Here is a 15,593-nt window from a genome sequence, read left to right as displayed (position 1 = left end):
TTGTACTGCTTGTTGCGGTAAGAGGGTGTGGTTTGGTTTTGCCCCTATCAGACATTAGATAGCCTTCTTTCTGGTGGTGTGTTTGGAGAGCTCCTACCCTGGAGCAGCATGTTTTCATTTTACAGCTGCTCTTAGCTCTTGCTGTCCCAGTCTCCATTTCTGCCCAGAGGTTTTGACCACTGTAGTCAATGAAAAGGCTGCTTTGGCTTGAATGAAGAGAGTCTGTGAACCTTGCATTGTTTCTGTGTGCTGTAGCAAAGCCAATTTCATTCGAAGTTTCCCCCAGCCAGGGTCTTGCCCTTTATACAAACAACTTCCTGAGAGGAAAAAAGAAGTTATTCCCCACTGGGCAGGTGGAACAAAACAGAATACTAAGTCTGGTCCTCTCTGTGTGGCAAATGAAGAGGCAGCATCTCTATCAAGAGGACACTGGGGTGCAGTTACATGTTAAGTTGTCCCTGACTTGTCACCATTGCAGGAAGCGGAGGTTGCCATCTCTGCAAGGCAGTTTTCTGCCTTCTTAGCAGTGCCAGTTCAGCTGTACTGTGAAATGAGGCTGGCTGAAAATCTAAAACTGCTTTTTGTCTTTTTTGGAGGGTTATTTCTAACCTGAATCGTTCAGCTTGGAGCTGTGCAGGAAGCATTGGCAGCACAGTGAGGGGGGATAAGTGAGCTGCCATGGATGGGAATGAATGGCCAGAGCAGCAAGTCCTCCAGCTGGCTTCCCCTCCAAAGGCTGTGTACTGCACAACTGCAGCCTCAGCCTCACGGGTGACTCATCTGGTGAGACCAGTAGGAATAATTACCTGGAGGTTGTGCTCCCGTCATTTTGGTCTTAATGAAGTAGTCTATGTCGGACTCTACAACGCAGTTCTCCAAGCTTACCCGAACCTCTTCATACAGCTGCAAAATAGAATCCAAGAATTTAATTTGATTTTAAACATCTCACACTGAATTAGTGATTAATTCTCTTCTAATGCTTTTCCCCTGAAGAGACACTTTGTACGTGATATGTCTGACCTTGATGGATCTTTTGGCCTGTCCCCCGTACAAACATTCTTGTAACACAACTGGTTTTTTGTGCTCTGGATATTCTTTTAAGAGAGGAGGATGAAGGCAGTCCAGGGCTGTTCAGTGCAATAAAGGAGTTAATAGGGGGAAACAACCATTCAACATAAAAACTAGTGTATTCTTATATCTTCCAATTTTGAGACCATGGGTGCCTTCTGAAAGCTGTGCCTGAGCCCACATTTACTTGGTCATGTGTTCTGGTAGCTTGAAGCATCTCCAAAAAACTGAGGGATGGAGACATGCAAGTGTCACCACGTGTGACACAGACAGTCCCCATCCAGGCACATATCTGTTTGACGTCTAGCAGGAACAAGCTAGACTGCCCAGCAGGAAGAGAAGGGCAGCTCCCACAGAGAAGGGCAAGCAAGCACTGTGCTGTTAGAGCACTCTTGCTCCTCATTTGCAGACAAAGCAGCTTGGCGGGTACCTCGTCATCCTTCACACACTGCATGGAGAGCTGGTTGCAGTGAACCCACAGCGAGTTGCGGAGAATGGTGATGCGGTCGCACTCCTGGAGCTGGAATGCCTAAAGCCAAAGAGAAGATGTGATGTAGCCTTGTGTTAGTTAGTTATTTACATTGCAGGCAGTGACAGGGCTGGGGCTTCCCTGGACCAAATCCGTAAGTCTGCAAACTGTTCTGGAAGATCTTCTGTAAAGGACATCTTTTCAACTCCTGGAGATAGCTACATCTACTTGTTCATGCTCAAGAATTTGTTTTAATCGATTGAGCCAAATTAAAATTGTGTTTTCTAGACAAATACAAAGCAGGGGCGAGGAATCTGGATCTGGACCTGACTGCTACTTCTACTGCCAAGGATTTTAGAGTCAGGGTCCCTCTCTGCCCATCACATTGAAATCTCAATGTTTGGCAGATCAGTTAAGTGCTGGCATGAAAGGGCTGTGTTTATGGTAGAAGTAGAGTCAAAAGTATTCATCTCTGCATTCTAAAATGTCTTTTTGACCTTCTCTCTTTTGAAACTGTGTAAGGCTCTGTGAATTACCTCTGTTCATCCCTAAGGTTATTTTTCATGGTGAAGAGAAGGCATTTTTCTTTATTCAAAGTTTACTCTCTTCTTTCATCTGTCTGAATTGTTTATATTGTTGCACAGCTTGGGAAGAATGAAGGAGGAAGAGAGGGGAGAAGTGTGAACTGAGCTGAGGAAAGAAGCAGATAAATTCTTTCTTTAAAAGCAACAAAAAACAACTGTCCCAATCTCTAAGTTGTACTGTTGTAAGTAGAACATCAATTTTTGGTTTTCTATGAGGTGTGAAAAGCTCAGATGCTTCCAGCCATCTGTTTCCATCTCCATTTGCTAGTAACTAGGTCCAGAATGCCACAAATGTATACAATATTCAGCAGAACATTCAGTTGGGTATGCTGCCTGCCATCTAATACCTTACAATCTAAAAAAAAAACCAAAACACCAGGAAAAAAAGTCTGTCAATAGAGTCAGATGGCATTGGGACCAGTTCCTGAGGGGGAAAAAAAAAAGCTTTTAAAGAGAACTTGAAGGATGAAGAATGAGAATTTCGATACCCCTTCTGAACAAAAAACCTTTGGCTGCAGCCTGGCCCCTCAGGGGCTGCTGAAATAGCACCAGAGCCGTCTGGGAGGCTTCCAGGTGAATGGTGTCTTGTCTGGAAATGTTGCTCATCAGAGGGAAGTGTAGTGACTCTGAGCTTGTCAAGCCCTTAGTGAAGTACAGCTTTTTGTTGTTAGACACATCCCTTGTGTCCGTTGGCTTGTGGGACAGACTGCTAGTGAACCTGGGTGTCTCACAACAAGGAGTATGGCACAGACCCCATGATGAAGGTCATCCCAGTGTTCCCACTTGCTAGCCATGATTTTCCAGCTGTGGATATCCAGCACTCAGCTAGAGAACTATGCAGCCTCTGGCACTTCCAGATTCCCCACTATGCAGCCAGAAGTTTTGGATCTTAAGCTGCTTTGTACTGGTTACTAGTTTAAAATGCCCCCAAAAATCTATCAGTTGTTGTGTCTCTAAGCACTTGTACAAGAAAGCGTTAAAGGTGCCCTTCCTTTCCGAGTGGTTCTCTGAGCTAAGCAGCAGGCAGGCCACAGGCTCTGAGGGCTATCCAGGATTTAGCTCTGTGGGAGGAATGGAGTGTGTTGGGTTGCAGAATGCTTTGCTTGTTTGTTGGCTTTTTAAGAAGGGGGGAAATCTACATCTTGGAAGGCTTGGCACAATTCCTGTGGAAAGACTGCTGTGCCAGCCGTGGGACTTCCCAGTCCTCCCAGATAGGGAATATTTGAGAGGAAGCAGAGAACTAGAAAGCTATGCGCCTGGCATTTTATTTCACGTGGAAATAAAGCCTGCAATGATTAAACTTCGCAAAATCATACTTTAGCAGATGGGCAAATGTATTTGAAGGATTAGTAAGACCAAACGTAGCTGATTTGGATGTCAACCAGTTCCTGTAAATTGTTGTGTAAAACGTACTAGCCAAATGCAAATCTCCTTGTCCATCCCTGCCATAATGGAAATAGAGACTTTTCCACCATCACCTTTCAACTGAAAGATTACTCCGAGGCAGAGGGCGGATATACTTGCAGGTGAATATAAAGTGCTGTGCAAAATAAAGATTCTGAGTGGCTTCAATATCTTTGCTCTCAGAATGCTATGGTACATACTGTTTAGTTTAGCCAGAAAATGTTATTTTAAATCTCCACTGAAGTTGTGAGATTTAAAATAAATAAATAAATAAATAAACAAACAAATACAACCGCTTTCCTGCATTAGAACAAGAAGCTGTTCTGGAAGCCACTTGCAAAACATAACCTAAAGGGAATAATTTGTTCATTTTTAATGGATTAATTGAATTCTTCTTGTTTCTATTTTGAAATTTGCTTTTTAAACTAGAAATGAATGTTAATGTCTACATTACTGTTCATTTTCCATTGAAATCACGTTTTGTCACAGAGCAGTTTTCGAGAAATTACTTTATCTTGGTTGTGATAGGTCATTATCCCTGGGGATGCTGGGATTGTTTAGCCTGGAGAAGAGGAGGCTGAGGGGAGACGTTATTGTGCTCCACAGCTCCCTGAAAGGAGGTTGTAGCAAGGTGGGTGCTGGTCTCTTCTCCCAGGTAATAAATGATAGGATGAGAGGAAATGGCCTCAAGTTGTGCCAGGGAGGGTTTAAATTTGATATTAGGAAAAAATTTGTCACTGGAGGGGTTCAAAACACATGTAGATGTGCACTTTGGAACATGGCTTATTAGGCGTGTTGTTGTGTTGATGGATGGACTGGATGATCTTAGAGGTCTTTTCCAACCTTAATGATTCTAGGATTCTGTATTCTTATGTTATGGGTGAAAACTGGAAAAAAAGGCTTGCAGATAAGTTGTACCAGTTCATATATTGCTCCAATTTTCCAGCCTCTGCACTTATTCCCCTCCTTTATATTTACATACTTGTGCTGAACAAGGACAGAGAGTGTAAGTAAGTGAGATCGCTAGCATCTATGTCTAAATCAACTCTAGTTTTTACAAAAGTTTTGCAGCCATCTACTAAGACTGCACATAAAGCAAATGGCAAAACCCTTGGGATGATATCTCAGGTCCTAGACTGATGATTCTATGATATCTGCAAGTAGGAGAAAATGAAGAGCGCACAAATATATCACTGCAAAAGTCAATGTTTACCTCGCAAGTTTTGATATGTTCCTGTTCCCACTCTGTCCTGACCTTATCCAGCTGCTCGATATTCAGTTTATACACATTCTCTGCAAACACAGACACACATAATAGAAATCAAACAGTTAGGAAAAAATACAATACAGGCTTTCTCTTTTTCACAAGAATGTGTGAGTGTCAAACTGGTGGTCCAGCAAGGATATTTGGTTTCTTTCTTTGCGACTTTATACTAGAGTAAGGATTCTTTCTGCATGGTTTGCAAATCATCTATTAACTTTACAGTGAGGATAATGCAAATTAGAGGTGAAGAGCCTGGACCTTGCTCGGTCTATCCAAGCATCCTTTGGCTCTTTCTGTGCTGAGCCAATCAGGTAAACCATGAAATTTAGTGTAAACTTTTATGTGAGCAGCGAGGGACAAGTCTGAACTCATGAACCAGCTCAGATGTCTGCTGGCCCATCCTGCTGGACATAGTATGTGTTTCTGGCTAGAGGATGCTACTGTGCTCAGGTACAGGGAACCTGGGGACTGTGTCTCTGGTTTGGTTTGGCTGGAGGCAATTTAAGTGTCATTCTTTGGTGCTTTCAAACTTGTTTCAGAAAGAGCTTTTCTTTCCTGGGCAAAGTCCTTAAAGGAGGTCTTCTATAAATTCTCTAATGAAAGAAGATTTGTATTTCCACAAAGTACAGTCAATATAGGTGACTGCCAGCTTGTTCGTTAATTTTGAGTAGGTGACTTTGAGAAGCCTGTCTTCAAACAGAGCCAGGCTGGGTGATTTGGATGGAGCTCTATCAAAATCAGAGTGCCAGTAGATCTTTGCTGAGAAAAAACTTAGTTTGGTTGCAAATAGAACATCACCTGCTTCATTTGCTGCGTCTCTGCATTGCTTGGCTTTGTTTTGACTCTGAAACAGGAAAAGAAACACCCCAAATTAAATTCTGACCGTATGTTTTGCCTCTGCCCTAGTGTTTTTGCTGCCTAGTCCTTTTTCCTTTTGGGGGGAAAGGCTCAGATTTGCAAATTTTTTTTGGTGTCCCACCTCAATGCATAGTTCTGTTGAATGTGTGCTATGGAGAAGAAGGGATTAGGCTTTCACAGATGCAGCCACAGATCCACTGACTTCAAGGGAAATCTGGCAATTTATCTCTTTCCATTCAGATATCTCTGCCACGGGACCTCATTGCTGGCGTGATCCAGCCTGAAGCTGTGTCTGCTGGCTGAGTTGTTTTTTTCTCAAGTGTTTGATGTACTTTGCTAATAGATATTTATAACCAGAAATAAATAGCAGTTAAGATGCTTCATCTTCCAAGCTCCTCATGTAATACACAGATGAAAAGAACACAGCCTTTAAAATACTTTTCAAATGCCAGATTATTTCCTTGAACAACTTAGAAGCCTAAAAAGCAAAATTTACGCTAAGTAGAACTTTACTTTTTTAAAAACCTGCAGCTTTTAACATATGAAATACAGCTATTATTGACAGCTCTGTTCTCCCTGGTCTTTCAGCACAGATGGTGGTAACAGTACATTAATGCACGGCTCCAGACATCAGTATAACACATTCCTCCATTATGCCCTTCAAGACAAGGCTCAGGTAGGGGTTCTTATGACCATATTCCTCAGCACAGCTGGTTGGAAAATGTGTAGTAAGCTGGGAACATAACCTTCATTCTTATTTGCTTTCTGGCCCTAACTGCTGGTGAGTGCTGCTTGGAATTAAACAGCTGATGCAGTTCTTGTGAGATGCCTCTGTGCATTACAAACACGCTGGCATGTGTGCAGAAACAGTGGCACCACAGCACCCTGGGATCCTTCTGTGTGAAAGGAGCTAGGTCAGATTTTGATGCCATTGAAATTGCGAAGTGTTCTGGTGTGATCTCAGTTGGGCCAGGATTTCTTTCCCTCTTTACAGATAGGCTGGAGGGTTTTGTTCATCAAAGATTTGTGAATGCTGGAAATGAAACATAAAGTTCTGATGCTGTTTTTAGAGTCTCCGCCTTCACCCCACCCCCACTCCTTGAGATGATTTTTGATCCTTTTTGCTTACACTGCACTGATTTTTATCGAGCCAAAGAGAGTTCATTTATTTTGTTTTCTCCATCTGTTCCGCTGTAAAATGTTCCCATTAAAAGTTAGTGAATTGTCAGCTACAAGTATCAAGACGATGCAATGAAGGACTGCAGTGCCTTAATTTCCAATGATTTATTTTTGAGTTTGTAAATTTAGTTGAAATTAAACTAACCATAAGGAGAAAAATGTCAAGGAAAAATATGCATTTTAATGTAAGATACTATGCCTACTAAATGCAAGCGACCAAAAGGCAAAACTGACTGCATGGCATGCTTCTGACTTGTTCGTTTTTTATGAGCAACTGTGGAGAAAAATCTCATTCTGTTTCTCTTCAGGATTGATAGAGCAATTAGATCATAGCCTGGGATAATGAAATACTTGGTCCCTTCCCTGCCTTTTAAAACCCCTCAGCCTGTGGCAGACCAAGATCAGGGTTACCGAAGGAGTTTGTGAAGGTGCTTTGTTTTCACTGTGCGTCTGTTGTTCAGGTGTTGTTCTTGTGTACCTTGGAAAAAACCCACACTTTTCTCTCTAAATAGCTGTCAGCAGAGGTACCTTTTCTGTCTGCTTTTGATTGCCTGCAGCGCTCATCCGTTCAAGGGACTGCTCGGCCTCATCCGCCTCCTTGCACTTCTGTTCGTAGGTCTTCTTTGACTGTATTGAAACAAAATCACATGTGAGGATCTGGATTAGGGAGCAAGGCTGGGCTGTCTCCAGTTTGAGTCTCCGGCAAATTGGTGCCTGAGTCTGATCACAGAAAGAATTCTCGGTGACACCAGAAGCAAAAGAAATCCTTATTTGCACCAAACGACCTCCCTGTCTTAGATATTCACTCAGAACAACCACATTAAATAAAAATTGCTAGTACAGTTCCAGCTGTAGCACTGAGGGGTTCACAACTACTTTTCTTTAGAGGCAGCTGCGTATTGGAAGGCAATACCAGCTGCCTGAGGTTCGTGTACCTGCAAGCTTGCCCATTGGAGAGGTTTCTTCCTGTTTACAAGGATCCCTCACTGTTTTTTAAGTTGTATTTAGGCAGACTGAAAAATTAAATTTGTTCCTGGAAGTCTCCTTGCTTAGAAAGAGTGAAATCCTGTTTGCCCTGGGGCATTGTTCTTTCCACATTAACTTTGTATTTGTTTTGGAGGCTCTGCACTGGGTGCGGCAGGGAAGATGAGCTTCCTCCTCTCTCTCACAGACTCGCTCTTGCACACTTTTATGTTCTTGACTTTTTTTTTAAATATAGATACGTTAAATACAGGTTTCGCCCTGTCTCAAACTGGAGCCAGTTTACATCACGACACCTGCACAATGCTTCCTCACTTACCTCCATTGTTTTCTTGTAGTGGGACAACTTGCTCTTTTGCATGCGCTCCATGGCAGACTCATACTGTAAGAAGCACACAAAAGTAAGATATTTTTTCTGGATTAGGAAAGCCCTTGTCAGATCCTTTTTACAAGCCTTTCTACAAGCCATGTGCTGTGGGGGAAATGACTTCGCTCTGCTTTTCTATACGCCAGGTTTCCAAGTGACACAGAGCATCGAAGTGCCAGGTAAAAAATAATCCATGATAACTGCATGGATTATTAATGCCAGCTGCATTATTAGCAGAGAGGATGTAGATAATCTTTTTCTTCTTCTCTGCCCTTATTTTCCCCAGTGGGGCGGTTAAATAGTGTAACACCCAGTCCCCAGTGCCCATCAGCTCTGCCAGCAGGGTTCTTTGCTGGTTCAAGAGCTTGGTTCAAGAGATTGATCCCACACGCTTGCAGACCAAACCACTGTCTTGCAAGGGTAGTTCTCTATTTCAAATACAAACAGTTCCTGTGTAATTTATATTCCATTGCTTCTGGCAAATTTATGCTCGATGCAATTTGATTTCCATATCTTCATCTGGTCAGCATTGAAAGGACAGTGCTGAATTCTCTTTTATGGCTTTAGTTGGGATGTGCGCAGCCTTCTGTGACAGTGAGATATGTTCCTACTTGGCAGGGCATGGGTTTCTTCAGTGGGAATTTTGGACCTTTAATCTTTCTATTCTGCTCAAACAAGCTCTCTCCAGGGCTACCTAGAGGCTTGCTTTGCACCAGACTAGATAAGAGTCCTTAGGGCAGTACAGCCAAACACAGAGCGCAGCGTTTTGGGAAGTTACCAAAAATGCTGACTCTTCTAGCATGCCTAATGCTGACTTCCTCATAGCTGCATGCTGGGCCGAGAAAAGAACCTTGCCTTAGACTCTAAAGCAGATTTCCCCTTTTTTCCAGGCCCCTTTAATTGTTTCCAGTTGTTATAGGCTTATTGTTTTCAACAGGAGAGAGAGCCTCTCTCTTTGCAAACCCTAGTGGCAAAGTAGGGGCTGGAAGGGGGGGCAGGGTACAAATGGTGATGAACAAGGTGCGCGTTCTCTGTCTTTGTGCCTTATTTGCTTCATCGGATCAATGTGGGCCTCAAATCTCAGGAGCAGCACCAGGTTTACCCACTCTTGTATTCAGAATTCTCTGCTATTCCAAGTTCCTGTGTGTCAGGGTTGTAGACACAAGGTTTTTGTAGCATTGGATACTGGTCATATGCATTTTCATTTGTTTAAAATGAGCGAAGAATTGGTTATTTTATTTTACTCCTCTATCAATCAGTGCTTTCAGTGTTAAGTGATTGTCCTGTCTTTGTCTTCCACCCCATGGAAGCAGAGAAGCTGTAAGAATGGCCACTGTTGCCTCTACGGAGAGCTATTTTTTAAAGGAACTTGGAGCTTGATAAGATCGTAGGGGGTGAAATAGCCATGAATATACTCAGTTTTCCATTATACGACAACAACTAGTTATTATTCCATGTATTCATAATGCAGCATATCTTGGTGTTGCATTCAGCATGATATTAATTTGCTTTTATGTTTTTAAATGTTTGTGTTCCCCTCTTTATTTTAGTGCAGGCTGGAGATCATGTAGAATCATACCAAAGAAACTCAATTAGCAAGGGTATAAAAAAGAGAAAAGGAAGGATTAAGTTCTTACAGGAGCCATAATAGTATCTGCAGTTAACACCAGAGAGAATAGAAATGAGGAAAGCCCCTGTCTCCCGAGTTCAGAGTGCTGCTTCATTTCCAGCTGGGATCAGAAAGATTTTTCTTTTCCCCAGCCTGGTATATGGAGTGCACAGGGCAAACTGGCATTGGTTTATCATCTTTTGCAGCATTCACGGCCTCTGGCTGGAGACAGGCCATCGGCACAGACCATTGAATCCCATCTGTTTCAACATTTCTCTAGTTCCTCACCTTTTTTCTCTGTTCCTTCTGTCTTTCTCGGAACTCCTCAATTCCTTTCAGTTCATCCTTCAGCATTACTGCCAGCTGGATGTGAGAGTTCCCAACACTTTCGATTTCTAAAGCAAATCAGAATTCATATACAGTCAGTAGAAAGGTCTTTAAACATAAAGTCACAGATTTTAGGTGCTGTTTTTGGGATGTGGCTGCTATAGCATGACTAGGCATGAATGGGGCAGCCTTAAAAAAGGCCTCCATGTGTTTCTGCATGCACTAATATGGCCATGGGGGTCACACAACCTGAACAGGGCTTATTGCGGGTCCTCTCAGTGCCTGCAAAATGCAGGGGAAAGACTCTTGCTCCAGAACTGGAGCACCCATTCAAAGCAGCATCGGCAGGTGCAGAGCCGGCTGTGTTGCTTTGTAGCTCCATTTACTTAAGCCACCACTCCTCCTGCTGGGGCTGCAGGTCAGATGTTGGGATGCTCTGACCTCTGCCAGCACTGCCTGGGGCTGCTTTCTGTCTGCTACGCTGCTGGATGGTCATTGCTCTTGGGAGCTGCTTGCCAGCCTTGCACAAATGTCATGAGATGAGGTTGCAAGCTGAGAATTTCCAAGGGTCAGCAAAGATGGGTTGTATTTCGGAGCACCTGGCTGCTGCTGTTTGAAGTGGCTGATATCTTCTCAGCATCTGTCAGCTTTAGTGCCTTTAAAATGGAACTCCACATTTTCCAGAAATGTTCAGCTCCCCTATCAGGCTCTAAAAACCCCTTAATACACCAGCTTCTTTTCAGAAGAGTGTTTTGATCTAAACAGCAGTGCCAGCAGGCAGGTATGCTGTCCTGAGGGCTGCGGTGGTGCCGCGTTCTCTGTGTGGGGGAGGTTTGTGTTGGGCCTTGGGCACGGTTAGCAAGCACACTGCTTTGATGTCAGTGGCTTGACAAAGAGTGAACAGAGCTGATATGATGTGACTTGATCCAGATAAAACTAACTTGAGGAATGAGCCGTTTTCTTTGCCACCAGAGAGCAGACAGTTTGCCCAGCCTTGAAGGGCTCCCACTGCGTGGCCTTTCCCTCCACTCTCCACACTATGGACCGGGTCAGAAAAGTTAGAAATAGAGGGGGGAAGAGGTTTAAAACCCCAGGGGTAATGAGCACACTGTTGGGTCAGAAAGGAAGATGTAAATACTTACGTTGCTTGAGCCTCTCAAATGCTGCCTTCAGCGTGCTGTGGGGCAGAAACAAATGCACTTTATTAGTACAGGCTTCTAAGGACAGGCCGGGAAGCTAGAGAAAAAACTGCCTCAGAATCTTGGATCCACGTAAAACTCTTTAATTGTCTTGTAATAAAAGTTGACCATGCTAACAAGCATGATAGCGTCAATCTGTTACCACCAGGAAATGCAATGAAATGCTCCATGAAGCAAGGAATTGTGCTATTCCTTATGTGCGGCCTCTTTTTTATCCCCCTGTATTTGTGACTGTGAATGTTACCAGCCGTTTCCCTGTTCTTGCACCTTGCCCATGGATACAAGTCACCCGAGTGAAGCAGAACCTCAAGGGGAGCTGGGTTTGGGGCACTGGTCTGAAGGGCAGAGCGAAAGCAGCTCCACCCTCTCTGTTGAATGCAGCGCCAGCATTTTTTTTCCTCCTCTGTCACCCTTGAAGCTAGAGCAGCTCTGCTGTGCAGCATCCTCCAGACTGTGCTTTCCGAGCACCCCCGTGTGGCACAGCTTGCTCTGCTTCAACAGACTCACAAATGATCATAGAATCATAGAATAACCAGGTTGGAAGAGACCCACCGGATCATCGAGTCCAACCATTCTCATCAATCACTAAACCATGTCCTTCAGCACCTTGTCCACCTGTCCCTTAAAATCCTCCAGGAAAGGTGACTCAACCCCCTCCCTGGGCAGCCTGTTCCTGTGCCCAATGACCCTTTCTGTGAAAATTTTTTTCCTAATGTCCAGCCTAAATCTCCCCTGGCGGAGCTTGAGGCCATTCCCTCTCGTCCTGTCCCCTGTCACTTGGGAGAAGAGCCCAGCTCCCTCCTCTCCACAACCTCCTTTCAGGTAGTTATAGGGAGCAATGAGGTCTCCCCTCAGCCTCCTCTTCTCCAGGCTGAACATCCCCAGCTCTCTCAGCTGTTCCTCACAAGGCCTGTGTTGCCACGAAATTTAGCATTTCTGAGAGCTACAGAAGCTTCCAAACCCTGATGTTCCCAAGGGTATTTGGCAGCCCAAAAGCACGGTGTGAATAAATCAGGCTGTGAAATCAGGCCTCGGTGCTGGGCTGTGAAGTGCAGCATGGAGATGAGCTAAAAGAGATGTTCTGCTGGTCGTCTGCATGGAGCTACACATCAAAGTGGTTCTACAAGGCAGAGCTGCAGAAGGACGTGAAAGGGTAACGATAAATCGCTTGCTGTCCTGGTTTGGGCAAGCCAGATTCTGTTTTAGGAAAACGGCAGATACCCCAGCATAGAGGTGATAGGAGATGAGGGAGCGGAGTCTGTGAAATGCATTTTCAAATTAGTAATTTCTTCTAGCTCCCAGTCTGCAGGCTGGCCAGGTCGTTTGTATAAGCAGGAGCCAGGGCTGTGGTGTGGTTTGGAGGTTTTTCAGATTTAGAAATCACCTCTTCAAGACCCAGAGCATGCTGTTCCCTTAAGGGAAGCAGTTCTGGGAACTTAAGAGATCCCTGGTCTACCCCAGGCAAGTGCCCAGGAGAAAAGCCTGTTAACAAAGACCATAACACCTCCCTGGCTGGAGCCTGGCTACTAGGAGAGCCCAGGTGAGGACACGCATCACGTCCCAGCCATGTGTGACTGCAAATGGGCAGGGGAATCCTGGATCTCTTGAGCCATTTCAGGAGGTTATAGAGAGGAGGGTGCTGGCCTTTTCTTCCAAGTGACAGGGAACAGGACAAGAGGGAATAGCCTCAAGCTCCACCAGGGGAGGTTTAGGCTGGACATTAGGAAAAAAATTTTCACAGAAAGGGTCATTGGGCACAGGAACAGGCTGCCCAGGGAGGGGGTTGAGTCACCTTCCCTGGAGGTGTTTAAGGGACGGGTGGACAAGGTGCTGAGGGACATGGTTTAGTGTTTGATAGGAATGGTTGGACTCGATGATCCGGTGAGTCTCTTCCAACCTGGTTATTCTATGATCCTAATTGCCCTGTGTTAATTTAGGCTGGACACCTGTTTCCTGCTCAAATTTGCTCTACCAGTAGTAAGGCTGCCTTGCCAGGGATAAGAGAAATGCCCAGGTGAGGGGCAAGGCTGGGCCTATCTTCAGCAATGATGGCCTTGCAATCCACTTCCAAATCTGAATTTGCAGGAAGATAAGGAGAAGGCTTTCTGCCAGAAAAAAATGAGCATTGAGCTAGCTGTTTCATGCTTTCAGCTAGATTTGTTGCACTGAATCTCCTGAGATAAGTCAGGGAAAACATGCTAGATTGAATATTTTTCTGTGTTGTCATAATAGAACTTAAACATTTTGAAGGTTCATTTTACGAAGAATGGGTCTGGTGTGAAATTTTGATGGAAACTAAATTTTCACAACACCAAGGAAACACACAGTGTACTTTCTGGCAAAGTTAATTAAAAGCTTGAAATTAAAAGACAAGTTGAATGGCAGCAGCAGAGAGCTTTTTCTCACCTAAAAGCACTAATGGATTATTTTGAAAAAAATAAATATAGAGAAGGAATAAAACTTTCTTTTTTTTTAAGTGTGGATTTTCCAATAAGAGGTCAGGAATGCGCTAACAACGTCATGCCTGAAATAGCCAAACGCTGGAATTTAAAAAACTGGGGACCCTTGCAAACTGCACGTATTGTTTTCATGCTGGGTTGATCTGAGACTTTTTCCTTTGCTGCCCGTCATTCAGGTTATGCAAAGACTGGCAAATTGCTGTAGTGGATACTGAAAAATAGTGCTTTCTCAGTACATCTCAAGGGCAAAAGCACTTTGCTGCTTTTTCAGTTTTGAGGCATCTGAGCAGTTCATGATCCTAAGCCACACAGGAGGCTTTTCTCATTTTTGCAGGCGCTTTGTAAGGGGCGGAGTGTTCTGGTGTAATGATGCATCTGGCTGCGAGCTGGAGGGACTCATTTGATCCCTGCATGGTGTGTGATGGCCGTTTTGGGAAGCTCTGGCCTTTTGCTCCCTCTGACAGATTTGTTCAGCCAATTCCCTGACTGCTACCTGGGGCAAGATCTGTAAGGAGGCTGGAAGAGACTACAGCCATTTCCTTCCTTATTTTGATAATCTTCTAAACTCAGTGAATCAGATCCCTCATTCCATGGGGCTTACAGGAGTAGCAAAGATGTCAGTGAGCCAAGTTATGTGTGGGAGAGAATAAAGAAGCTGAGTTCTGACCATGGATCTGTCGGGTATTTCTTTATGACTTGGGCTGTGGGGGTGCCCAGGCTGCAGGAGCAGTGCTGCAGATCAGCTTCTCATTGCTGCTACGTGCTCTGATGAGAGCCGCAAAATGTTTCATGTCCCTGCTTTGGACAGTTTAGTGGAAGCAACTGGTGTAGCAGATGTAGGAGTCTTATTTTTGTCTGTGCTGTTTCAAATGTACAGCACCTGTCACCTGTGAGTTTGACTTCCTAGTAGAATCATAGGATCACAAGATGGTTTGGGTGGGAAGGGACCTCAAAGCTCACACAGTTCCAACTCCCCTGCCATGGGCAGGGACACCTCCCACTGGATCAGGTTGCTTCAAGCCCCATCCAACCTGCCCTTGAGCCCCTCCAGGGATGGGGCAGACACCACTGTTCTGGGCAACCTGGGCCAGGGCCTCCCCACCCTCACAGGAAACTATTTCTTCCAAAGATCTCATCTCAGTCTCCCACTCAAGCTTAAAACCGCTCCTCCTCATCCTGTCCCTGTGTTCTGTGATCAAGAGCCCCTCTGCAGCTTTCCTGGAGTCCCTTTCAGTACTGCAAAGCTGCTCTAAGGTCTCCCCAGAGCCTCCTCTTCTCAACATGATTGGTAAGAGTTTGTTCTGCAGCATCCAAAGTGAGGGTGTCTCACTCTCATGGACACTTCAAGAGTGTTTTCTCCTCTCAGTGCATTATGCTGTTTAGCGTTGTGGGAGTAATAGATTTTGGCTTTTTGTTTGTTCTGTGGCCAAATTGGAAAACCCAGGGCTGAAAACAATTCATGCAAAATCAAACATTTGTAATTTGCTTCTTTTCTTTTTAGTTTTTGTTTAATTGCTCACTTCTGACATTTCCATGTAACTTCTGGAAGGCTGTGACACCGCTCCAGCTAAAGACAGAGCTCCAGCCTTCCCTTCAGAGTCTCCTGCAGATGGTCACCAAGAGCAGGGTTGGACACAAATATAGTGGGTGTGTTTGTTAAACGATTCCCTCTTGGATACTTAAAGACTTGTCAGAATGAATTTCTGGTGGAGACAGTATTGCCTTTGAATCCGGAATAACGGGGACCAGATTTGTTTGTTGTGCAACCACTCGGCATCAACTCCTGGTGGGTTTTGCCATCTAGTGGCTACAATATTCCTGCCGT

General features: G+C 44.4%; 1 protein-coding gene across 2 annotated transcripts in view; it reads right to left on the bottom strand.

The window, feature by feature from the left end:
* Nucleotides 1–15,593, bottom strand: part of PSTPIP1 (proline-serine-threonine phosphatase interacting protein 1) — a 52,717-nt gene that overhangs the window by 10,211 nt on the left and 26,913 nt on the right. For both annotated transcript variants that reach the window (XM_069866474.1, XM_069866472.1), the window contains exons 4-11: nt 11,253–11,287; nt 10,072–10,178; nt 8,127–8,189; nt 7,355–7,453; nt 5,588–5,633; nt 4,739–4,818; nt 1,499–1,597; nt 807–903 (exon numbers count right to left, since the gene is read on the bottom strand). In XM_069866474.1, coding sequence (XP_069722575.1) covers nt 807–903; nt 1,499–1,597; nt 4,739–4,818; nt 5,588–5,633; nt 7,355–7,453; nt 8,127–8,189; nt 10,072–10,178; nt 11,253–11,287 — 626 coding nt within the window. The remainder of the gene's footprint in view (nt 1–806; nt 904–1,498; nt 1,598–4,738; nt 4,819–5,587; nt 5,634–7,354; nt 7,454–8,126; nt 8,190–10,071; nt 10,179–11,252; nt 11,288–15,593) is intronic.

Source organism: Phaenicophaeus curvirostris, chromosome 12 (assembly GCF_032191515.1).
Source record: "Phaenicophaeus curvirostris isolate KB17595 chromosome 12, BPBGC_Pcur_1.0, whole genome shotgun sequence".
NCBI lineage: Eukaryota > Metazoa > Chordata > Aves > Cuculiformes > Cuculidae > Phaenicophaeus > Phaenicophaeus curvirostris.
The sequence above is the reverse complement of the archived record's forward strand: the minus strand, read 5'-3'. Positions and strand labels throughout refer to the sequence as shown.